Raw genomic sequence first — 25,394 nt, 5'->3', positions numbered from 1 at the left:
CCAAGCTCTCTACAGGTCTAACAATAACAGGGGAAAGTAGACAGGATTGAGTGGGGTGGGGATAAATGTAGGTAGGTATATATAAACTTAACATATGACCTCGCCATGTTCGGTTAAGTTTAGAAGTTTGACTAAATAAAAGAATAAAAACTGATGTGATGACATGCAGAAATGTATTCTGACAGACTGACACAGCAGAAAGGACAGACAGGATCTGATTAGTGATTTTGTTGACATCGCGTTTGATAAGACACTGTAATTACTTCAGCATAATGAAAAGAATGTATCCTTCCCTGTCACGGTTAACAACATCTTTCTCACAGGGCTGAATAACAAGCTAACATTTGTGCAGATGTGATCTGTCACTGCTGCAATTTAAAAAATACTCTGAAGTACCTGCTAAAAATAATTACTGCAGAAACAGGAAAGTTCACATTTTGTCCAAGAAAGCAAAGAAATAGATGACTTGTGTAAGCGAAGGTGTTGAAATATGCGCATCACACCATGATGTTAGTATGTTGCAGCACATCTTTGGTTGCAACCCTGTCTCTTAGAAATTACATGTTCTGTGTGTACTTCTAATTAACGGCAGCAGGTTATGGCATTTTAATATTAAAGAGGTTTAAACTGAATATCCATGATCACATTTAAGACATCTAAAATTGGATTTGGACTAGTTGAAATTATAATGTGACTAGTCCAAATTTCAATTAAGTTATCTACAATTGCATTCTGACCAGAAAGAATGATATTTAAAGATAGCTACACCTCAATTTTAACTAGTCACAATTCTTTTTCCTAGACCAAAAGAGTTCACATTATAGATATCTGCAATGTATATCAGACTGCTCAAAACTGTAATTAAAGATATCCACAAGTAGATTTTGACTAGTCATAATTCCAATAATAGATATATGTAGTTCCATTTTGACTAGTCAGAATGCCTCATTGACTAATTAAATATATCTACATTCAGTTTTGACTATCCATTAATTGAATTCCAGATAAAAATCAAAACTATAGATATCTTTTTAGATACTACTAGTTGAATTTCAGTTGTAGTTATCTTATCTGAATTTGACTTGCATAGTGCTTTGGTTGTTTAGACTTGTTGAGCTACCTGTTTTTTTTTTTTTTGTTCTTTATGTGAATCACGTTGTAGAAAAGTGCTCTATAAATAAATGTGTTTATTTATTTAGTCAAAGTGCATTGTAGATATCGTCACTTTAAGTTTTGACTAGTTAGAAATTGCAGATTTCTAGTAAATGCTAAAATAGCATAATGGCGTCTGTGTGTCATCTACAATCATGTCATTTTAGTATCAAAAATATGTTTTGAGATATCTCTAATTTACTTTACAGAGCAAAACTGTATTTTTTTAGATATCTTGAATTAGTTTTCCCATTAAAGTCAATGAGCCTTTCTGACTAGTCAAAATGGAAATGTATATGTGAAGTATTCCAAATCCGGCACTACGTCTCACTTTTTGCAATATCTGGAATCTCTGCCACCAGCATAGTCAACTCCCACTGTGAGTGTGTGGAACTGTTTGTATGTCAAACAGCACAGATAAAGACAGGCGGACACCCCTTTGTTTCTCTTCAGGGGGGAGTAACTCCCCTCTCCCTGGCATCTAATTGATATATAACAACACTAGGAAACTGCAGCAGTCCTTGTGACCTTTGACACCTGACCCCTGATGGCCACAGCTGAGGCACAGTTTGGTGTGATCTCGCCCCTAGTTTTCTCTGATCTGTGCTGTAGGTAGGCCAACAGGAAAATGTAAAACGGTAAAATAGAGTGTGGTAACCTGATCTGCCCAACACATTACAACTATGGCAACATGCAGGTCTCGGAGTCCCCGAGTCAGCATGCCAGTTCATCCACTTCAAAGACATGCAGGTCAATGAGAGTTAATGGACCAGTACGTGGACCAGTATAGGGTAACAATGTTTTGTGTTGTAGGAAACGAGCCTGAGAATGGGCATCTCGTCTTCCAAGGTTTAATCATAATGGCTTTATTTTTTGTGGACTGTGTCAGTGATGGGGTTTTTGGTTACTGCTCTTATTGAACTCTATTTTAAACTGTACCACTTAAAACTGGGGACAGATCTAAAAACTGGAGCGTCCACAACAAGTGCGGGGCAGGCTTATGTTTTGGGCTCCATAGGGGTCATGGGGTCACAGACACGACAACTGTAGCACATCAGTCAGGAGACACTTCACCAGCCGGTCTCACCAAAGGGAAACTTGAATACACTCCTCCTCTTCTTCCTCATTCCCGTTGGATTTTAGCATCTCTACTAATCCCTGTTTATGCTTTGCTCAAGGACACATCAACAGCTACTGCAGGAGGATGCTGGAACACACCCTACTGCTTTTGTGAATCATTTCAACAAGATTGGATAAGGAACATTTATTTTATGTTTTAAGCTTTTACTAACTTGGGGTTAACTATGCATGGTATTAATTAATTAATCTAAGTACGTTTTTTAATTAATTCCAATGAACCACATCTGCAGTACATTTAAACTACTATGAGGTGTATTTATTACACTGGTGGGACATTTTTCATTTATTTATGATCTGACTAGAAAGTCATTTATTTATATATATATATTAATCTACAAGCGGGATGCATTTCTTGACCTAATGTATTTAATATAAATTGCAATAATGTACAGTATATTGTTATTTTGTATTGTCAGTCAGCAGAGAAAAGCAACCACAACACACTTTATACATTCTCCTCTTCTTCCTCCTCTCTGGTCCCTTAGCTCAACCTGCTAATCCTCGTTTATGGACGGGCTTTTCTCTGTACCCTCTCTATTTCTGGGGAACAGGGGGAGAATTGCACGCCGCTCAGGCTGATTTTGCAGATGGGGTGGCAGCATAGCAAGGAGGGGTGTGGTTTAAGAAGTGACAGGAAAGAAAAAAGGAAAGAAAGCCGGCTGACTGAAGTGGTGGACTTGGTCCAAAATATAAAAAGCCATGCCATTACACACACACCCTACCCTCCTCTTCTAGACCTGAGAACTGGAATATGAGGTGTGATTGTGTGTGTGTGTTATATATATATATATATATATATATATATATATATATATATATATATATATATATATATATATATCTTTTATTATTCCTGACACTATGTGAAGAGTTCAAATCCAGTGAGCACTAGTTTTTTTCTACAGAAATCATGTCGATTGCCACTTAAATTGGACATTTCAAAATGCAAATTGCAAATAATAATAATAATAATAATAATAATAATAATAAACCTTTACTTTGTGTTACTTTACAGCTTGTTTTAAACAAGCAAATCAATACACAGCCATCCTGGTAAAAATGGCAATGCAGTTGTATCCCCTGCTGATTCCTATGAAAAATGGACTTTACTTCGTATATGCCCATTAATTCTATTTTGTATGCAGAGCCAGTGTCTGGGGTGTTGGTTTGTTACTGAAGAATGCTTTCAAAGCACGCAAGAATGTAATCTTTAACACTCTTTAGTCTTGCAACGGGCTAAGCCCCCTGGACACTGCTCAGCAATCAGCCTGCCTCCCAGACAGATAACAATATATCTGGATCACACACACACACACAGAGACACACGCACACACTTGTCAGTCCAGTTGGTGGCTCTAGAGTGAACATCCTGGGGAGGCTAAGCTCTTAATTTGTTCTGATTGGAGCACGTTGTGTCTCAGTAGGCCAATAGCCACGGCCTCTCCATCAATGTGAGTGACTGCTTGTGTGTGTGTGTGTGTGTGTGTGCGTGTGTGTGCGAGGGCTCGGTGCCACTGCCACATTATGAGAAATCATTTGTGAGCAGCAGTGTCCCAGGGCAGGCTGCTTATCGGAGCGCAGTCAGTGGATGACGTGAGTAATTACAGATGATTCACCTTGAGGACTTGATCATCAGCAATATCTCTCTGTGTGTCGCTCTCTTTCATCCTTTCCTGTCCTTCCCTCTCACATCTTTTTCTCACTCTCTTCCTTTCTTCATCCCTCTTTTTGTTCCTCTCCTGTCCTCTCTGGAGTTATTCTTATTTAAGAAGGACTCTGGCTCTCATTCCTGCAGCATTTTTACAAACTGTGTAACCACACACTTTTCATCTCAACTTGGTCAAAACAAATAACGTGAAATCAAACAGAGCTCGCTGCACACACTGCATAACCTCCAACGCACATTCCAGTGTCCAGCGCTGGATCAAGTCCCCGATATCGGTGTGCTTTTTCCTACTTGCTCTTATGAACAACTTCTATCATCACAACATCAATCTCTCCCTTGAACTGATCACACAGTTGTCCTGTAGCCTACAATTGTGTCTGGACCAAACACATTTTAAAACAGCCTGCAGTTTTTCCTTTGGATCTTTTTTACATTGTGGTTCAACCTCATGAAGAAACTCGGCGTTGTAACGATGCCAGTGCTGTATATGGCCGAGGGAAACAAGGTTTGGCAGCTCAGAGGAACAAATGACTGGATTACCTTAAGCCACTGCCAAGGAGTAATTCTAACACTTAATAAAGGAAAAACAAGGAACTGTGTGTGTGTGTGTGTGTGTGTGTCTGTGTGCATGTGTATGTGGGGAAGCCCTGAGGCACAGTAGTCTAACTAGTTAGACAAATAAACACTGACTTTGGTAACAGAGAGAGGCTGATAGATGAGGCTGCGTAGATTGTTTTCCAAAAGTATGGGACGATGTTGCTGCAACGTTGGTGGTTAGTTTTGATGAAGGCTATATGATTCTTGAGAGAGACCTGCTACAGTTAGAATATAGGAATTGAAAAGAAGCAGCAGAAATTCATATCTTTCTTTATAGAAAATGTGTTTTAAAAGCCTGTTATTACCTACTAGTATGTTTTAACTGTGTCAATATGTATGACAGATGGAATGAAGTGGGGGTTATGGTCAATTAAGTAAAAAAAAAAAAGGATTAACAAGTGAAATCTTAACAATGGAATTACAATGCTTACATGCAACAGAAGTAAGACGCTATATCTGTTGGTGAAGTGATATTTACTAAAAAGGGGACTAAGCTTATTACATCCTTGTGTGGATTCCTTTGTGTCTACAACCTAAAATCCTTTAATTCCTTAATCTATCTTTAAATACACACACACACACACACACACACACACACACACACACACACACACACACACACACACACACACACACACACACAAAGTCAAATAAACAACCATACATGCATGCAGTATATTTTCTTTTAAGCATCTTGACCACATGGCAAGCTCTGAATGCTTAACCTTTAACCTGCGAGATGGAGAATGGACCAAAAAAAAAAAAAAAAAAGAAAAAAACAAACAAACAAACAAAAACACAGCTAAAGAAAAGTGGGTTAATCTGCTTCTCACTTGGCTTGACTCAGTGAGAACCACAGGAGTTTGAATCCTGATTTAATGTGGTGCAGGGCTGAGCCCCAGTTCATTTTGATGGATCTGTCTCCCAAATGTAAGCACGTTACACATGATGCAGGTTAATACAGAGATAAAGGATACTCACCCCATGTGATGGGTAGGAAATCCATCCTAGCTCCCCTTGACTTGCCTTAGAGTCTAACAGGTTGACTGTGGTGAGAACGAGAAGGAGAGGGGGAAAAACAAAGAGAGCACATGAGTGTCTAGTCCTTGTTAGCCCCAATTAGCCCTTATCTAATCCCACAGGAGGCATCACCAACCTCGGATCACAACTCTATTTACTCAGCTGCCACTCGACATGCACGCACACACTTACACACACACACACATACACAGCGCTCATTTTTCAAAATTCATGTTTTTGACCTATCTGACCCATCCCACATTCAGCCATCACAACTGGACTGTGAGAATGTACTTTAAAGCTAAACATCAAAATAATAATCCTAGTTTCAGAAGTGGTCCGAACTTCCATTGGTCACATTGGAAACAGAATCTAAATCCACGTGTAATCACTGGAAATACAGCTTTATGCGTGCACCCTGCCAAGAATTCATAGTTTCAGACATGAAACCAGCAGCAGTCAGGGAAATCAATGTCAAATAGTAGGAATTTGACACAGAACAAATAAGACAAGGAACTCCATTAGCGTGATAGAGCAAGTTGAGGCTTTGGGTTTGCGAAATGGATTTCATATGGTGAACTTTATAGCAGCCATGTCAGTACTGAAGGTGTAACACAGCATAATTTTAGTGTCATGACTTTCTGGTAATTGCACTTTAACTGCCCACCTCCTCAGGCGAGTATGCAGCGCAAAATGCAGGTGAGCTTTTACGCGTATGCAAACAGGTTCAGTGAAATTAACTTAACATAAAGTAGCTTCCTCAAGCACAGAAGAATGATCGGAAACATTTTCTATTCTTAGTATACGCGGCTCTGGTGTCAATGATTGTCGTCGAGTACAACTGTCAGTATAAACCATGACATGTGGAGTTGGGCATGTAGAGGCAGCCCTATACTCCGTGTATTCCTTCAGAGGCTGCCACTGCAGTTTGTCACCAGATTGTTAGTAGTAACATAAGTAGTAGTAACGCTTTCACTTCTAATAAAAAAATAGAAGGTATAATAGTGGACTTTAGAATAAGAAATGATGATACAGCAAAAACTATGTAATTATATCTATTTTTTAATTATTGAATATGAAACTGAGTAAGTTTTCTGAAAAAATCCTTTTGGATGTAAATGAATTAAAAAAACTAAATTAAAATGACAAACTAATTAGTTTATGTTTAAGATGGCGAATGAAAAAAGTAAAGGTTAAATAATCAGCTAACAAGAATAGATAAAAATCAATACAGTGGTACTCTGCTGATGGTCTCTCCCTTTAAGTTGGAATCTGAAACTGACTCAGCCTCTTTCTTCTTATCCTGCTGAGAGCAAATCAGTCCACAGCTCAACACACACACACAAATAAGTGCACACGTCCACACACACACACACACACTTAGCCAAGCAAGCACATACATACACAGCCGAGTGAAGCGGCAGTGCAGACAGGCCCTGCAGCTGGAACTCTATTCACTGTGAAAATATAAGGGATACAATCTCCCTGTATTCTCCCATTCAGAGCTTTGCTAAGCACAAGTGTACACATTTCCCAAGATGTTCAAAGGGGAGTGCTTACGGGTCACGCAGGACCACAGCGGCACAGTGAAAATGATTATTATACAAGCGACAAAAAATACATTAACGGAGCGAAGTGATTTCGCTGCCCTGTGAACTAATTGTTTTTTCACACTACAATAAAGGTTCAGATGGAAATCATCATTTTCTTCAGGGGGGGTTGATAAGTGTCAGCTAGTTTGGCAACACAATAAAAAACCTGTAAGGAAAACAGAGAAAGGATAACACACACACACACATATAGTCATTACCAAATTCCTGGCTCAATAAGCTGCCCAACTGAGTCTCACCTGAGCTGCGGGCCGTGCCAACTCACTCTCGCTCGTTGAGTGGCAGCAGACACATTTCTACATGTATTAGAGTCTAATGAAGATATCTGTTCATGTCAGATAATAGCAGCTCAGCATCCAGGGCCATTGCTTCCAATTTACATTTCTCAACGAGCCGAGCCCACCACTCAAATTGAGCCGAGTGGGGGAATTTGAGAGCAGAAAATTAGACGGCTCTCATATCGCGCGAGGAAAAAAGCCCCCTCCAGCTGCACTTGGCTGGGGAAATGAGCACCTATACACACACACACACACACACATATGCACACAGTTGACATGCATAAACACTACTTTAAAGTAACACAAAATGGTGTATATGTACCAAGGTGCACCAATTAATACATGCACATCAACTCAAAAAGAAAGCAGCCAATTGTGATTTCAACCACTTGCTAATCATAGTCATATTGTGTCATAGCTACTAAGCGTTTAAGCCATGCAACTGTAATTTTCTTTAACTCTAAAACGGGGAGCAGTGCAGAGAAGTAGTGTACATGAAGTGCTTTAAGTGCATTATATAGTGATCCCGACACCACTTCCAAATGCTGAACACCTTATAAAGCACATTATAGGGTTAGTAAGGAGTGTTTTTGGATAACGCCAATTATTTACATATATGGCGTGTGTATACACTTTTTTACATGCTCACTAGAAGGTACACATTTTCCTGCACATGCACACTCAAGCAGGCACGAAATAAGTGCACGGACAAACATTTGCTGACAGTCTTCCTCACTCTCTCTCTCTCTCTCTCTCACATGCATACACAGTCAGTTAGCAAGCAAGCGCCAGCCAAGCATATAGCCCCTGCCCCATCAGGGAGAGCCTCTAAACGGGAACTAGGAGTATTAATAGCAAACTGAGCCAGCCTGTCTGGGAGGGAGCAAAACATCACAGAGGTAGAAACAGGTGAATCAATATATGACACATGCCCAGGCCACCATCAAACACCCACACACATACACTGACCCCAACACAAGGGGAGTAGAAGAAACAACACCACAGGCAACCAGACGGTTTCTATGATAAACTGATGGGAATAGATTGATTTTTGGAATAGGAGGGTTAGTGCATCAACCAGCAGTAAAACCATTATTTTCTTCACTTTGCTAGTGACCTAATATCTCTTGGCATATACTTTAAAATATTAACATGAAACGCTGGCGCAAAGATCGGCGGGGCGCCCATTTTGATGTCTATCTTCTCATAATTTAACAGTTAAATCAACCATTATAACTGCCTAGCGCAAACTTTAAATCAGCGGTCCCATAAATTTCTCTCACTGCCTGGTACTAACTAACACACGCCCAGTAAAATATGATGAAAGAGGCTGGTTCCCAGCAGATGTACAGGGATATTAAATCCTCAGCCACGGTCACAGTAAGAAATGCTGGTCTAGGATCAACACATGGCTTGATCACCGTGTCTCCCATCTGAGAGCTGCAGTGAGCCACTCTGTTCAGAGCGAGAACAAAAACAGCACAGATACATGTTCCCCGTCTTCCATACAGTTCTGAAGGGGGAAGCGGCGAGAAGAATTTTGTCTCTTTTTGAGCTCGGCTCTGTGCATGTGGAGGCTGGCAGGCCGCAGTGCAGGCAAAGCAAGGCGACTTGTGTCTGTGTTAAAGGGTGAAGTGTTCACCTCCCATTATGAATTATTCAAGTGCAGAGTCGCTGTCTGATGTTGCTGCTGCTTGCCCAGCCCCTCTGCCCCCATTCCTGGCTCCTTTTTCTTTTTCTTCTTCCATTCTTTCTGTCTTTTATTTGTTTCTTACTTTCTTCTACCCCTCTGTCTTACACTTCTGCCAGGTACACACACACACACACATAAAGACATGCAGCACAACCTACACAGTTATTGTTTAATCCAACTGTGAAGTCTGAACCACCTGCAGTTATATTGAGGATTCCACTCTCGATCATCAGCTCAGTGTTTGCTCAAGACAGATAATACATATAAATATGAGCTTGTATGCAGGGAAAAGGCAGCAGTTTTTATTTTTAAAGGAGGGGCGTGTGTAAGCACATTCCCAGCACCTCTGAAAGGTACCATCGCTCACAAAACGCCTATCAGTCCCCAGCGGGACTCACTGTGCCGGGCTCTCCTGGACCAAGCCTTCCCTACCACTGGCTAAAAATACCCGAGGCCTCCCGACGTCCCGCAGCGGGGCCAACGCAAAGAGCCACGCTGCGCCAAAGCAAAAGGCAACTAACAACTTTATTTTTGAATTGAATTATTCGATTTAATGTGGAAAAAAAAAAATGAAACGACATCTCCCATCTGTCTGCACTTAAATGACTCTTTTCTCTGTTTGTTTGTTTTTTTTTGTTTTTCCTCAACTTTTCCTGCAACATCATTACGACCTCATCACAGCTGCACAGTGAATGTTATTAACTAGAAATCATGATAATTAAATAAATGAATAAATGAATTCATAAAATGTTTCCGAGATTGGCTATAAATCTAAAAAAACAAATATAGAATTAATTTGTCCGGTCTCCTTATAAATGAGGAGGAAGATAATAACTAACACAAGTTTGGCATCGTCCCGTTAAAACGGAGTTTTTGTAATACAGTTTTTGTTTACCATGAAAAATACGTTTCCTCAATCGTTATGTAATGAATTAATCTATTATGTTATAGATCTATGAGAACTCATATGGAATCTCATTCTATTAATTAATTTCCCCATTTATGGAGAACTTTCTTAAAGCCACAGTGTCGGTGAAGGAGTGCATCCTTCTCCAAGTAGAATAGACATCCCTTTTTTTTTTTTCATCCATCTCTCCTTTTTTTTTTCATCTTTTCACGATCTGCTGCGCGTTTTCAGACTGGATTTGATCTGCAACAGATCGGCCGCAGGACAGAAACCTGTAAAATCTGTCTCCAGTCCTGCATCATGTCAGCACTGACTGACTGCGCAGCTCGAGTGAAACGACTTGACCAAAGTAAAGAGAGGCAGAGAGTGGGGCAGGGACTTTGTTTGTCACCCATTTGAGTTAATTATTAAGTATAATAAGTGGAGAAAATAAAGGATAAGTAGAAGAATTGCTGTGACTTTGTGTTCTCTGGTAGGCTGCTGACACATGCTCCATAAATCGTGGCTTTCTGGGCTGGAAATTACTTTATTAAGCCACTATTCTGGAAGCGACAATTAACAACAGGACCTGTTTTTGATCGTGCATCCACACTGAAAATCAGTGCCCTGATCACTCGAAGTGGACCCTCCAACCCTCCCCACCCTGTTTAGAGAAATGCGCCACAATCGCGCGTATGCGTTAAGACGCAATACGGAGACGGCGCGGCTCGATACTGACCCTCTCTGGCAGATGCGTGCGTTGGACAGGTGAATGAAACTGATTTGTTCTTCTTATTGTCACCATTTGCTGTTTCCCACTAACTTGAGGACCCGGTAGAGGATGTAGCTCTTCTCTTTCTATCTCCGAGGCGCAGCCTCCACCCTCTCTGAGTCCCTCTCCCTCTCTGACGCGCACTCTAACGCATACACACCTTTTTGTGCCACTGGACTCGTGTATGTTTGGACACTGTGAAGTGCGGTCTTGTTTGTCCTGAAGTGCTATAATAATAAGTGATTTTAAATTCCTATCAGCCTTTTATTTCAATAAACCAGAGCTACTCTAATCTGGACTGTCACAGCCTGGAATAAAAGTTCCTCAGAGCACAGCCTAACTTTGCAGCAGGCCGATTTGACCTTGATTCAGTCACTTTCTTTTCACTTTTTTCACTGGATTTCATATTGGAAATCAGCCGATTCGAAGCTAAGTAGGCTTTTATAAATGAAACCTTATAATCTCCTTGTGCCACAATAACAACTATGAGCACAGAGCAGCATGACTGCCATGTGTGTCTGACACATTAGACTAAGAAGACACAATCATTTTGTAACAGGCCCCATCGAAGGACTGGTCCACATTCAACCAACATCTTCTTTCAGTGGATCAAACCAGGTTTTGGTTTAAAACCGTTTTTTAACTGTTCACTTTGAAGTGAATTTGCAAAGGAGGAAACTTTGTGCATGTTCACAAATGGAAATAAAGTGCGTGTCTCTGTTCGGCTATTGCTCCTCTCAGAGCAAAAAGAGTCACCTCACTGTCGATTTTAATAAAGGGAAACAACACGATCGATGGTTTATTTGGGTTACAGCCTGGTACACACTGCACGTTCAGGGCAATTTACGCTTTAGGGTGTTTCTGACAGACTAGAGCTGCCGTTCTGTTCTGACCTGGCCTGGACCAAAACTTTCCAAACATCCTAATTTATGCCACACAAATACTTTTTCCAGTTGCCTCGATGGGCGGCGGAGGGATCAGAACAACACTCTGTGCCTCCACTTGTCAGCCTCAACATTTAATTACTGTGGAGCACATTAGACCCACTAAGAGCTTGTTCCGATCCGTTTAATTACTTTAATGACATTATCAATCAGATCTATGTTGATATATTTCCTACTTATCTCACGTCAAGCACCTTTTGAAAACGAAAGTGTGTTTTAATATGCTGGACTATTTCTTTTCTATTTATTCTGTTATTTTCCAGGGTTTATCTGTATTTGTGATCCATATTCCTTCAGACACTCTGACCCACATCTTCACCCAAACGCTTTTTTCGCCTCTTGCAGTGACATTTGCAGAACTCACAGCACCTTCAGCACGGCTGAGCCTTCCCTTTACAATTTAAAAAATATAAAAATAGACTTCTAACCTTAACACGTACTTCTAGATCAGGAAATGTGCCACTGCTTTTTTGTGTTAAGATAAGAATAATCTGGGGTTGATATTGTTTCTTCTTGTTTTTAGCGCGAGTTTCACGTGTTTGCAGAAGTTACTGTGCCGAGATCGAGCCGGGTCTCTGAGACTCTGCCTGGTTTCCAAACGTGCACATGAACACGGTGCAGAAGAAGTGAGTCGAACTTGCATTAGAAATAAATGGGAATAAGCCGTTTGCCGCGCCGTCGTTTAACTAAACGTCAGACATAAACAGGCCTATAATTGCACTCTAAAATACAGCAAGTATGTGACTGCATAATACTCAGAGCAGCCTGTAGATACAAGTCAGCTGATTTTTTTAGTTTTAAAATCGGGTCAAAACAACAAACCCGTTCATCCGCGTTTTTACGCACTACACGCGTAATTATTGCTTTTCTAATCGGTGCGACTGTGAGCTTCACTGGGGCGTCTACCCCAAAAGGAGAAAACAGATCAGCACGAAGCTTTCCTTGAAACACAGACACAGGGCTTTTCTTTGCACCTATTCATCCCGTAATTACTCTGCGATGTGGGCTTTGATCAGTTCAGCCCAATTTCAACAACTATTAACCCCTGGTTCGACCGACTGACCGAAACGAGGCTTCCTTGTCTGCTTGTTTTGGATCTATTTACAAGTTTAATATCTAAACATCGTCGGCTGGTGGTTAGATACTGACAGTCGTTGGTCTCCGGCGTCCCCCTGCTTCACTTTAGATAATCTTGTCATTGTTGTCACTGTAATTTCGGACAGAATCAAGTCCACCGCGAGCGCACGGCACCGGCCCGTGCTGTAACGCACCGTTCACACGAACACACGAGCGCGCGCAGACACACACACACACAGAGAGAGAGAGAGAGAGAGAGACACATGTCTGCAAAAGCTGAGAGTTTCCTTACCTTCATTCGGGGGGTAGATGATGGAGAACACAGGAATAACGCAGGACAATAAAAGAGGTAAAATGAAAAGGAGCGATCGCGGATTGCAATCCATGGCGGCGGATCAGAGGTACATAACTCCATGAAGCCACTGACTGATCTGAGAGCGTCTTCTCCCCACTCAGCTTTCTCCCTCTCTCTTGCTCCGTCTCCCTCCGGTTGGAGCAGTTTTCCGCTGGGTCCTACAGAGTCTGACAGACAGCAAAAAAAAAAAAAAAAAAAAAAACGACAGCTCCTAAGTTCATCACAGGTCAGTTTATCCACTGCGTATTTTTTTTTTCCCTGAATGACAAACTCAGCCATTCAGCATTTTATTTTTTTTACAGCCAGACTGGCTCCAAAACTGGAATTTGGATAAGTGAAATAGAGAGGGAGTAAGAGAAATATTAGAAATCAAAGAATAAAGGGGCAATGTTATATTTTCCTGTGACCTATTACTATAAAAATCTAATCACATATTCAGTACTTTTACTCAGGACATGCAGTATTTAATGCTTTATTCTCCCACAACGTTAATTAAATAATAAAGTAATGTGATTTGATTATAAACAGGAAGTATGTGACTAGCAGTTCTGCTTGTATGAATCCACACTCTGCACAGACCCTTTTCCCAATAAGTGATTGTAAAATCAGATGCACCTTTAACTTGTTCCTCCTTTTTCTTTCTGTCTCAGAATAACACTGTAAAACCCAAAGAACCTGACATTTTTTTTAATAAAACAACCCACCGTGGGCTGCGACTTTGGATGACATTTAAGGAATGCCTTGGTTTTTTAAATTTTGACTGCACACTTGCTTTAAATCTAGAAACTGGAGCAGCTCACAGGATCCTGTCATTTTAATGTGGACTTTGGAATAGCCCGGGGAGGACATGTTTATAGCCTTATTTTACATCAAACAGAACACAGTTGTTTGTTTTATTTTGTCAGTGGAAAGTGAAGTGAAGTTAAGCAAATTACACGAGCAATGCGTTTTGGGGAAAAACTGTTTTTTTGTCTTGCCTGTTACATATTAGTTCTTATTACAAGTTAAACCCATAAACCAAGGTCAGATTGAAACTTTTTAAAAACTATTATACTGATGCAAAACCTACGATCCTGTTTATACTTTTTGCCATGTCTTAATGACTGAAGGACAGCCATTGTGTGAACAGACATATGATGTGCTTCCATTTGGGTCTACTACGTGCTGTTGTCTGTGAGGGCTATTAGGGGCCCTTAACACCACAATACTTGATCCGCACTGAAAGGCTGGCGTGGCAGTGTAACGTCAAGGCCCTTGCTGAGACGCCAGCTGTTGTGGCGGGGGTCGGGGAGGGGGGGGGTGGGAGCTGGAAATTGGGAAGGCATTTGACGTATGAGAGAAGTTAAAAGACACTGCGCACACAGAGGGGCCACTCAGAGGAAACGGACAAAAATAAAAGGTAAATCAAATCGAAAAGGCATATCGAAGGTTACGGTAGACAGCAAATGAGATAAGTATTTGTATGAGTATTTATGTAAATAATTATGACACCGAATAGGAAACACTGTGCTTGAGAAGACGCACATAATGTTTTTATTTTGTCATGTTCAGTATATTATGTAGCTAGCAGTTTGTTCTGGAGTTCTATAAAATGAACTGCAGCGTTTTTTACAGTGCATTTAATGGAGATATTCTGGAGAAAATTACTTAACAGCAAACCCGGAGCACTATTTTACTCTGAGTGATTTATGAGCTTCAGGTTGTCACTGGATACAGAGAGGAATGATGCCAGGAGGTCTCCGGCCACATTATTAAGTGGCAGTGGCATGTGGATTTACAGCAGGTTTTAGATGTACCAGCCTTCTTCATACATCATCCTCTACAACCCACTAATTCACTTATTAGACACTGAAATAGATTAATACCACAGGCCTCACAGCTAACAATCAATTCAAAGACCGGTCATACTGGACTTTCTGAGCGAGCGACTGAATTTATTTTCATGTTCTGTACATGTTCTACAACGTAATAATGGAGAATTAAAAGGATCATGGCTAAACTGGAAGTCTGAAATAAAAAGCAGCCATGTGCTTAATAATATTTCACTCATTCATTTTCTCTACATGAGAAGAAAATTGTGCAATTACAAGTATCAAAAACGGCTATTGCCAAATAAAAAAAAGAGTCATTACTAGCATCGTGGATAATTAGTGAATCTGATTATAACGTGGCACATGACCGAAGTTCATGCTGACAGTCAGACATAGCCAGTAGTAATTGGTTTCATTTGGTTGTCTAAAAGGCACTGTCACTGTGACTTTAGTCAACAAAACTGCAAGTTAGTTCAGACTAATTGCTGAAAATCTGTTTCTGATTGTGGTGAATTGGAAAAATGCAACGGGTCCCTCCCGTCTGTTCACTCCAACATTTTTTCCCTCTTCTCAATGAGCGCTTGTCCATTCTTGAACTCGTGCCATTGGAACAATCTAGTATGCGATGGAGGAAAATATTGATTCAAAGCCACAATTGTAAGTCATGGTGTGTCCTGACATGGCGGTGATACGCTGCAAACTCACAGAGCAGATGTTCTTCAGGAGATGCCATTTTTAAGCCATCAAGGCCCGGCCTCCTTACACGGTAACACGCAAAGGACAAACAAAAGCAAATAGGTTGACTGTGCTTTGTGCTCGCCGTCAGTACCCTCTTCCTCCCTGTGGTTCTAATGCGGCACATTCCTCTATAGTCACAGCATATAGAAGCCAGCAGGCTGCTGGCATGTAACACTATCCCCCCACAGCAAACACTATACCAGGGCAGCTTTCTAACTATTGGCAGCACCACCACTCCTCACCCCTTTTTCCTTGTCTTTCTTTTATTTTCCTACAGCTCTACGGGGAAATCTAAAACTGAACAAAACTGCAGCAGCCTGTCCAATTCTAGATTAAAGACCAATTGTAGATATTTTAATGTGTATTATACTCATGTGTGCTATAAACATACCACTACGGTCATTGTGTATCCATTCAAGAGGGATAGTGATGGTTCTCACAATAATACTAAAACTAACACTTGTCAGACACTTGCTCCACTTGGCAAAATAACTTGCATTGCAAATAATATTTATTTTGTACAGACAGCATTACTTATCTCCTTTCAGGAGTTTAGTGATATTGTCAAATAGAGTAAAAGCAGTGGAAGCCGGTGCCTCTGATTATAAACAATTATTTTAACAGTCACAGACAATTTCAAGTCTCTGATTTAGCGGCAGACAGAGGAATTAGGTTTTGAAATACATGTTAATATCAGCACCAGCCGAGAGGTGTTTATTCTTATCTTATGATGAATGTGTTTAGCTGAGTGCGCCTAAGTGTTTACACAAAGAAATCAAGTGCCCCGTCCGTTTCCTGCATTTGCACCAGTGATTAATTAGGTTATGGTTCATGTGGCAAAGTCTCCTTCTCACCCACCGAGAGGCAAGTGGGAGGCTGCTCTGATAGGACTGACTGACCTGCCATAACAGGGTCCTGTGAGACAGAGCCGGGCCTCCTTCCCACTACAAACAACTTTCTCTTTCCACATCCACCCACTACAGGGCCTGGCAGGGATTAGAGCATAAAAGATGTTGGCTGTAGATTTTTTGGGTTTGCTGTTATGTGCTTGTTTTTTTTTTTTTTTTTTATAGATATGACAGAAGATGAGATTATTGCCCACTGAAAGAATAGGATAGCAGTGTAAGCAGATGGCCGGTGGCTGAGAAAAGCAGCAACATAACGCAACCAAGTGCACCTGCTCTAAATGTTATCACTTCATTAAATGGCCATGTTCAGTTTGTTAATAGGAACATAGAAGTGGGTTAGTAGGGCCCTACTTCAATCATAGTCGGCTCAGTATGCAGTCATCCTCAGCTCAGCGTGTCATTATTACATGTAAGACCTCTGTTGTCATTGTTACAATAATAAACGCACAAAGACGACTTGGTTATATTAAGAAAGAGAGGTTATTTGAGTGTCCATATTTTGTTTATCTTTACTGAAGCCTAATTATAATGTGATAACAACTGATAATGGCCATCTGACTGGGTGATAACTGGAAAAAAGATAATAAATTAAATCCTTTACTTAAATACAGCTTCACATAACTATGTGAGACAAGGAAGATATCGCTCACATACACCAGGCGACTAGTAAATCTTGACTTGAGAAAGGTTGGCCAGGCAAGCAAAGAACTGACTTGAATCTGAATCCGATCTGAATGCTTCTAATCATGTCTCTAAAAATGTACAGCACTGACTTAGCCGAGAACACATTTAGGCACTAAGGCCTGGAGCTGGGTAATACCCTGAAACATTCTGACATGAGGGTTTATTTACTGGAGGATAACTAAACAAGGCTAAACCATAAGAGCTGGTAATTAAAAGGGGAAGGGAACAACTTTTGGGTTCCTTGATGGCACTGAGGTTTAGTCACAAAGAGACAAAAATGCAAACAAGCAGTCATAAACTCTCTCACTCGGTTGCCTCTCCCTCGCTCTCTCTCTAGAACAAAAGTCAGATGTTAGTTTGCATGTACAGTATATCGCTTCATCATTTTAATTGCATAGAAACAAATGCTTGAAGTATAACAGGCCTAATTGATCACGGAGCTGAATGTAAAATAGAGACATGTCATTGTGTTGCACAATGATAAATAATCAATGAATCAATAATGAATGAATATATAGGAGTTTTCTGGAAAGGAATCATGTCCTGAAACGAGAAGACATCAGTCATAGAATCAGCTCTCATCTACTTTGAAGGACAGTGTCTCAACCTGCATCTCATTCCCTCTGTTGTTCCTGCCAGTATCATCTTGGATACTATTCCCCCTCCATCTGCTATAGGATTAGATCCATGCACACACACACACACACACACACACACACACACACACACACACACACAGACGTACTAGTTAAGGTTTTGGAACAATGTCTGCAGAAATGCATTTCCCAAAATATCCAGGTTTTGCGTTTTTATTCATGAACTCTCACAAACAAAGACATGTAGCACTTCAGCTAGTTAGTTTCAAAAAAGCATCATGCAGATAAAAACAAATGTTTAGCTTCATTCATTTAAAACACACTCAGTGTAGTGAAGGCCACTTCAGTGACTTTTAAAGCCTTTCATTTTTTTAAATATGCTAGCTGAAGAATCCTCCGGATGACATCATCTGCCCTCCTTAAAATAAGCAAGATGACATCATTTGAAACGAAAGACTCCTCCAAATGATGTCATTTGGAGGAGTTTTGTTCTCAGATAAAGGAGGAAAGCACACACACACACATTTAATACCATGCCTTTACATATACTCCCTAAACTTGGACAGTAGGAAACATGTAAAACCTATACTAGCATTACTTTTATTAAGAGTTGGTTAATAAAAGGTCATGTCTATGATAATAGTTCCAAATATAAGTTTATAAGTTATCTGTTGGTTTCACTATGAGGGGTCCTCATTGGAAAGGCAGACAGGTCTGTTGCTATGCTGAAACATTTAAGAGAAAAGCACCTTAATTATATATTATGGAGTACAAGCCCTTTGTGTGTGTGTGTGTGTGTGTGTGTCAGTATCACACAACACAGCTTCCTTAATTGCATTTAATTGGCTTTTGATACGGATCTGTGCCGTCTACATGTGTAGATAGACTACTGTACGTTTGCTCCGTGCACATGTGCAACACACGCATGCAATACGCACAAACACACACCAGTAAAAAAACAAACAAACAAACACATTCACTTACCATTCACGTCCACACAAACAAAGCGTGGCGTACTGTGACAGACTTTCGTGTTTACTTCTGGGGCTGTGGGAAGGGACAACGAGACAAAACGGAAGACACTGTGGACACAGGAAGCACAAACACACACGCAGACACACACGCGCACACACACACACACACACACACACTTGTTGCCTGCCCCCTGCCAAACCTACCAAATGAGGTGTTCCTTCTTCATTAATCATGGCTGTTGTTAAGGTTACCTGAGCGACAGTCAAGCAGTTGAGAAAAAAAAAGACAGTTGGAGCACTGAGTGACAGCGAACAGACTTACGTACGGTCTAATTACATTATAGCGGTGTAATTATTTCAACACCTACTCATTAATTTACACATTCTCAGCCCACACGGAGCTTTTTCATTGAGGGTATGGTTGGTTTATTTGAGAAGTGAAAATGTATAGGGCTTTGACATAGAAGCATGTGGCCATAGAACGACATGAGCGTTAATGCTCTCTGCAGATGGATGATGAAAAACAACTTTGGCTTCGACACTGCAGTTTTAAGGCTAAAACAGAGGAGAACACAGACAAATGTTTTATTAGTTATGTCTTTCCCTACCATTTTAACTTTCCCTACCATTTTAACTTTGCCTACCATTTTAACTTCGTCTACCATTTTAACTCAACCTTGTTTGTTTCCATCATCTGCTTCCAGTCTTGCGCCTGTGAAGTTATGAACAGTTTGGCAAGTCTGGCGAAAGCCGAGGCTATGGGTGTGGCGCCCGACCACAAATTTAATCTCAACTGTGTCAGTAAGACCTTCTGTTGAAACATCAGAGTGTCCTGGTAAATCCTTTAGGGTAAACCTCGCTGGAATTTCATTTTGTTTGTGGCAACACTCTTAAGCGTGCTGTGTTGCATAAAATGCAGATTACAAGCCCACTGGAAACATAGCTAAACATTTCTTCCAATCTAGCTATTCATTAGTCAAACATCACGAGGCAAACCTTTCAACCACAAGGCATTTTAACTACTGTGAACTATAAAGTAGTGTCATGCTTTCCTTGATGTGTAATGTCTTTAAAAGAGGCCCTCCAGAAGCAAAGATAAACTTTTCTCATAACAACTGCAACACGAGTTACTTATTTATTATCGTTTTAAACAATACTGCTGGCCAAATCAATATTAAACCCATACTTTTTACATATTTGATGCTGCATTGAATGCGGCAATAAACATGCATTTACAAGGAGAGTACGCAGCATTAAAACATTTTACAGAAACTTTCAGAAAGTGCTCTTGTGGACTCTGAAACCCAAACCCTCACAAAACCTACAAGTAGTCCATTAGAAGAAAGGGGTGTCGGGCTGCTGATGTGAGCAAGTGAACAATTATGTGTGTTTCTCGGACTGGGAATGATTATGTTTGCTCAGTTGAAAATAATCACATCAATACATAATAAGAGTTTGTCATATTAGCGATTATACATTGCTGATGATGCCAAAATTGCTTGCTCATCAAATAAATTTGCACATTAAGACGAAAAAACGCCATGTGGGGAAAAATAAGACACTGTTTCAATGTTTTTTATTAACCCAGTGAGTCTTCACACTTTTTTCCCAGATACAGTCTGGTTACTAAATGGACTATATGGAAGGAGTCCATGGAAAGTAGACTGAATAAGAAACTTTAACTATCTAACCATTAATGTAGATATGCCATATTCTACATCACAGTTTATGAATTCAACAGCGTAGCTCTAAACGAGGCAATGACTCTATTACCGATCATCAAAACCACCTCTATTCCCGTTAAAGCCAAACAGCACTTCATCATGAATCAGGTATGTTGGCGTGCATTATCCCATTATTTGTCAGCACAGTCTGAGCATGTATATCCTCTGGAACACATGGTTACCATCAGCGAGACTCTGACCACAAAACCACAGTGTTAGTCTAATCTCTAAATACTGTGTGTAATGGGCGCTGTGTCATTATGTTGCTTTGCTTTATGACACACACACACATAGTCCTTAAAAACGGCACAGCGATGAGAGGGCGCTTGAACCGCATCCAACGGAAACAGTGTAATACCGACAGATAAAACCCGTCACGGCGGCTGTCACTTGTGTGAAGAGCGTCTGGGGCTCTTCCTGCCTTGTTTCAGCCTCTTTGAGTGATTCTGGGGCGGCTTAACGTGCTTTTTACCGACAAGCCCAGGCGCGGGGCCCCGAGCACGAGCAAGTCTCGCGACGCGTTCTTGCGTTAAGCTTTTATCTCGGTGGGTCGCTGACGAAAGGTGGGGTTATGGCGCGGCTAAAAAAAAAAGCAGACATTTGGATAAACTTGCGTTATCCTCCGTCTGCCATCTCTCTTTCAAACTTTCTTTCTGTGCTACCAAGACTCATTTGGAGAACAGAGAGATTACCTCCATTTGTCTTCATTAACATATTAGCTAACAGGCCCTTTGCCGGAGCCCGTGGGAAACTGCTGTAATTGCTAAGATAGCTGTGGACTAAACCGCCGAAGGAATCTATAGAGCTGTGTGTGTGCGGGTGTCTCAGTAATAGAGGGATTTCAGCGATGAACTTCACCTTGACTCTCATGCCTCTCGCTCCTTTCTTCTGTCTGATATCTCTCTGCGTGCGCTCGCCATATATGAGAAAGTGCAGAAGGCAAGAGAGGGAACGACAGACCAGAAAATTACTCCAAGCAGCCAGCTGTTTCTGAATCTCATCACGGGAATTTATCAACAAGCATAATTCTGGCACCAGCCTCCTATGGCGCTTCAAACAATCCCGTGAAAAGATTCTGCACACAGCCTTCCCATCCTCGCCCGTAAAAAGCTGGCTGCTCATGAGGGGTATTTTGGAGTTTTCAATTCATTTGGATGAATGCAGAAATGAATTATCCTTGCATATCAGAGCTACTAGGGAGGAGAGGTCGTTTGATCCATTCTAATATATGGATGATTGCAACACACTGTGATTCAAATTATGAAGCGTGCACTCATCCTCAAAACACCCTATACAGTCCAACTGGCAGCTGAAATGCTCCTAATTGCAAGGCACAAACAAACATGAAAATTACAGCAACTGTGCCCAATTAGGGGATATTTTTGCGCTGCTTTCTGTGGTTCTGCGGTTGATTAGCTGCCTTTTCAGGTAAGCAGTTAGCATTGAGCACATCTGAAGTTCAGAGAGTTCAGGTCAGAAGTGCGCCTCCAAATTTGGCAGTGAATTTAATGGAACAGTGGAAACGGTATAAGTAAAAACAGGCAGGCTTGATTCTATGTGTTATGTGTGTTGATTTTATTGATTCAACAGTTAACTGAGATATGAAGATTACCGTTTCTGGATGCCTCAATGAGGAGTTTTGTACAGGGCTGTCTGCTTGCTGTTAATAGTCTTGCATGGTTCCCCTTGTCAAATTATCTAATTATACTTTAAAGGCGGACAGAGAGAGGGAACTCACACAGGGGGAATTACTTGCAAATCTTACACATAGTTTGAATTAGTCAACATAAAGCATGAAGTAGTCCTGCAGTATTTACAAAGTGCAGCACTGCATCCCGGTTTATACAGGGGACAACACAAAAACACAATAATTATAATTACTATGAGTATGCCATAATCCTGCAGTTGGTCCTGAGGATGCACGGCTTGCGTGTACAGTCCAGCCAACATACGCATACAATCTTGTTAGACAGTCTAAAGCGTTGTGACAAAGCCCCAGTGGCACAATTTCACTGACACACACGCTCAGTGTCACGCCATCCCCTATCTTCCAATGACCATTTTTATTTAGGTCTACTGTTACAGCAGAAAGCAGCACTCTGTGTAGGAGAGAAGCCTCTTGTCACTCAATGCAATTAAATGTTTAAAAAGACACAGTATGATTCATAACTTGGGGAAAAAACACATTTATTTTACATTCTGTTGTCACCAACTGAGGTTGGCCACGAGCCAAGCATTCACACTGTTTTCCCAAACTGTACAACAGTGTGTGTATTGCTGCCTTTGTCTAGTGATTAGTTCAGATCAGTGGAGTGTCTAACCAAGGGTGGCATTCACTCACAAAGACACTTTGTGAGACTTTTGCTCATTTCATCTTATCAGTCACAGAAAAAGCTGAAAAAGTTTCTGTGTTACAAAGTTGCCACAGTAAAAACAAGTGTCTTTGCTTTGTGATGGACTTCTCATCCATTTCATCCAAATAAGGTATTTATAGAGAGGGTGATCTTCACATTTAATAGTGACTAATCTGTAGTCCATGTAAAAACTGTTTCTCTGGTGCAAACTTGTCTCACTATGGTGATACATAAATATCCAATTACAATAAAAGACTTTGTAACGAGGCTAAGCTTTACTGTAGGAACAGCTGGTCCAATTGGAGGTATGAGACAGTAAAGGTGGGGATGATTTTAACCATGTTATGTAAAGACAGGAGGTTAATCCATAAATGATACATTAGCATTTCATTCATATATATTGATTTTTTTTGTAAGAATCTAGTCTTGCAAAACGTACCTAGTAACTACTGATGTAACAATAAATATAGTGGTATAAAGTATAATATTTTCCTCTGATTTGCAGTGGAGTAAAAGTAAATGTAAACTAAAATTTAAATACTCCAGTAAAGTACAAGTGCCTCAAAATCGTACTATACTACAGTACTTGAGTAAATGTACTGAGTTACTCACCACTTCTGGGAATGACCCTCCTTGGTACTTTATACAGTGGGTGACAAAAAGGCAGGATAAATAAATGAGAAAAGGTGAGAGACTGGTGGAGTTTGGGAGTCAGGTTGGCTTGGGCTTTCTACACAGGACTGATTGAGTGTGATTAGAGGTGCCATGCTGTCTGCCAGGGAACTCCTGCACCACTTAGATTCTGCTCACTTTGCCAACCCACCCAGCCTTACACCATCTTACGCTTTCTTCTCATTTCTCCTCTCCTCCTCTTCATCCATCCGAAGCAGAGTGTGTGCCAGGGGCAGAAGCACAAGGGCAATTCCAGAGAGAACAGCACTGTAATTGCACTGACTTAAAACAATCCCAATTGTCTGCCTGGTTACATGAAGAAGGGCAACACCATCCTCCTCCTCCTACACGTGATCTCTCCAGTCTTCCAAACCATCCCTCCCTCACTGCTGTCTAAACTTCAGAGCCAAGGCCATTCCAGGCCCTGCCAGGTTGAAGAACTCAGCCACATGTCAGACATCTCACTCTGACACACTGTCCCTCCCTTTCTTCTTTCTCTGCCAGCCCCATCCTCCCATAGGCTTTCATGGAAAGTTACCCTCTTTTGTTGTGCCAGAAGCTGCATCCTAACACTCCTCTACATCTCTCTTGCTCATCAGAGCAAACAGAGGCAGCAGAGTTCTTCAAGACTGATTATATTACTCCTTACCAAAGCTATAAATCAGATTTTGGACCATCCAGAACAGGGCAGTACAGCCCATAAGTAACTAGCAATCAAGGCAGTCTGACAGCTTGGATACCTGATCAAAGATTCTGAGGATATGGAGTTACTTGCTCACATAAATACTTGATCATATAAACATATAGAATATGCATGCCTGCATACTTAAATTTAATCAACAGGGGTCTCAAGGTTCCCCACATGTGAAACTACATTTGGAACTGAAAGTATAGCTGCTATAATTTTACTCATGCGCATGGAATGTGTTTAAACCAATATCTACCAGTTCCAACACCTAGGTACGCTGGCATACTGTAGTTTTTATTAAAAGGTACTAAAGAAAACAGTATGAAGCAATGGTAAACTGATATAGGATGTTGACTTAAGCCAGTTGCGCAAACACATGCAGGCACAGTGCCAGAACAGTGGGCCAAAAGTTGGACAGCTTTGCAGTAGATCCAGACTCAAACATTCACACTCCAAATTTATGTTCATTCTTTCTCTGATCACCTATAGATTTACAGCAGACCACCTGCGAGACTCAATCCAAGCAAACACACATTTGCACACATATATACAGCCATAAAAATGCAACCAGCTGGAAGATAGCAGAAATCCAGTAAGGGGAGACTATGATTGATGTCTAAACACAGAGGAACAAATGAAACCAATCAAAACTAATCAGGAACGGCAGCTCAATACAACAGAGGTTGGGCAAACATAAGGAATATGTCAGCGGGTTGACAAGGATGCAGCTACATCCTCTGATTACAATAGCATGCCTGCTGTACTGTATACAATCTGTTTCAGTGTTAGTCACAGTTCAGTGTACAAATGTTTACCTGAGCAGGGGATGATGAACAATGACTTTCATGGGAAATAGATGAACAATGTTTTACTGACATTGAAAACATTTAGTGGAAACATTCAAATGATGTTTTGGCTGGAGACAGTACAGAAGCATCCAAAAAAAAAAAGCAAAGCACACCAAGCAAGTTCAAACTACTAAATATGGATTTTTTTATTTTTATTTTTTTTACAAGCAGACCAGTTTTACAATTGAATTTATGTACTAAGAGTTG

The 25,394-nt window shown here is 40.7% G+C and overlaps 1 protein-coding gene across 3 annotated transcripts in view; it reads right to left on the bottom strand.

Annotated features, from left to right (window-relative positions):
• The window catches only part of epha3 (eph receptor A3), an 81,417-nt gene extending 68,114 nt beyond the window's left edge, over positions 1-13,303 (bottom strand). For all 3 annotated transcript variants that reach the window (XM_026376301.1, XM_026376302.1, XM_026376303.1), the window contains exons 1-2: positions 13,128-13,303; positions 5,537-5,601 (exon numbers count right to left, since the gene is read on the bottom strand). In XM_026376301.1, coding sequence (XP_026232086.1) covers positions 5,537-5,601; positions 13,128-13,221 — 159 coding nt within the window. In that variant the 5' untranslated portion in view covers positions 13,222-13,303. The remainder of the gene's footprint in view (positions 1-5,536; positions 5,602-13,127) is intronic.
• Between the last annotated feature and the right edge of the window lie 12,091 nt (positions 13,304-25,394).

The sequence above is a fragment of the Anabas testudineus genome, chromosome 21 (genome assembly GCF_900324465.2).
Source record: "Anabas testudineus chromosome 21, fAnaTes1.2, whole genome shotgun sequence".
NCBI lineage: Eukaryota > Metazoa > Chordata > Actinopteri > Anabantiformes > Anabantidae > Anabas > Anabas testudineus.
Note: the sequence above shows the minus strand (reverse complement) of the source record. Positions and strands in the feature narration are given on the sequence as shown.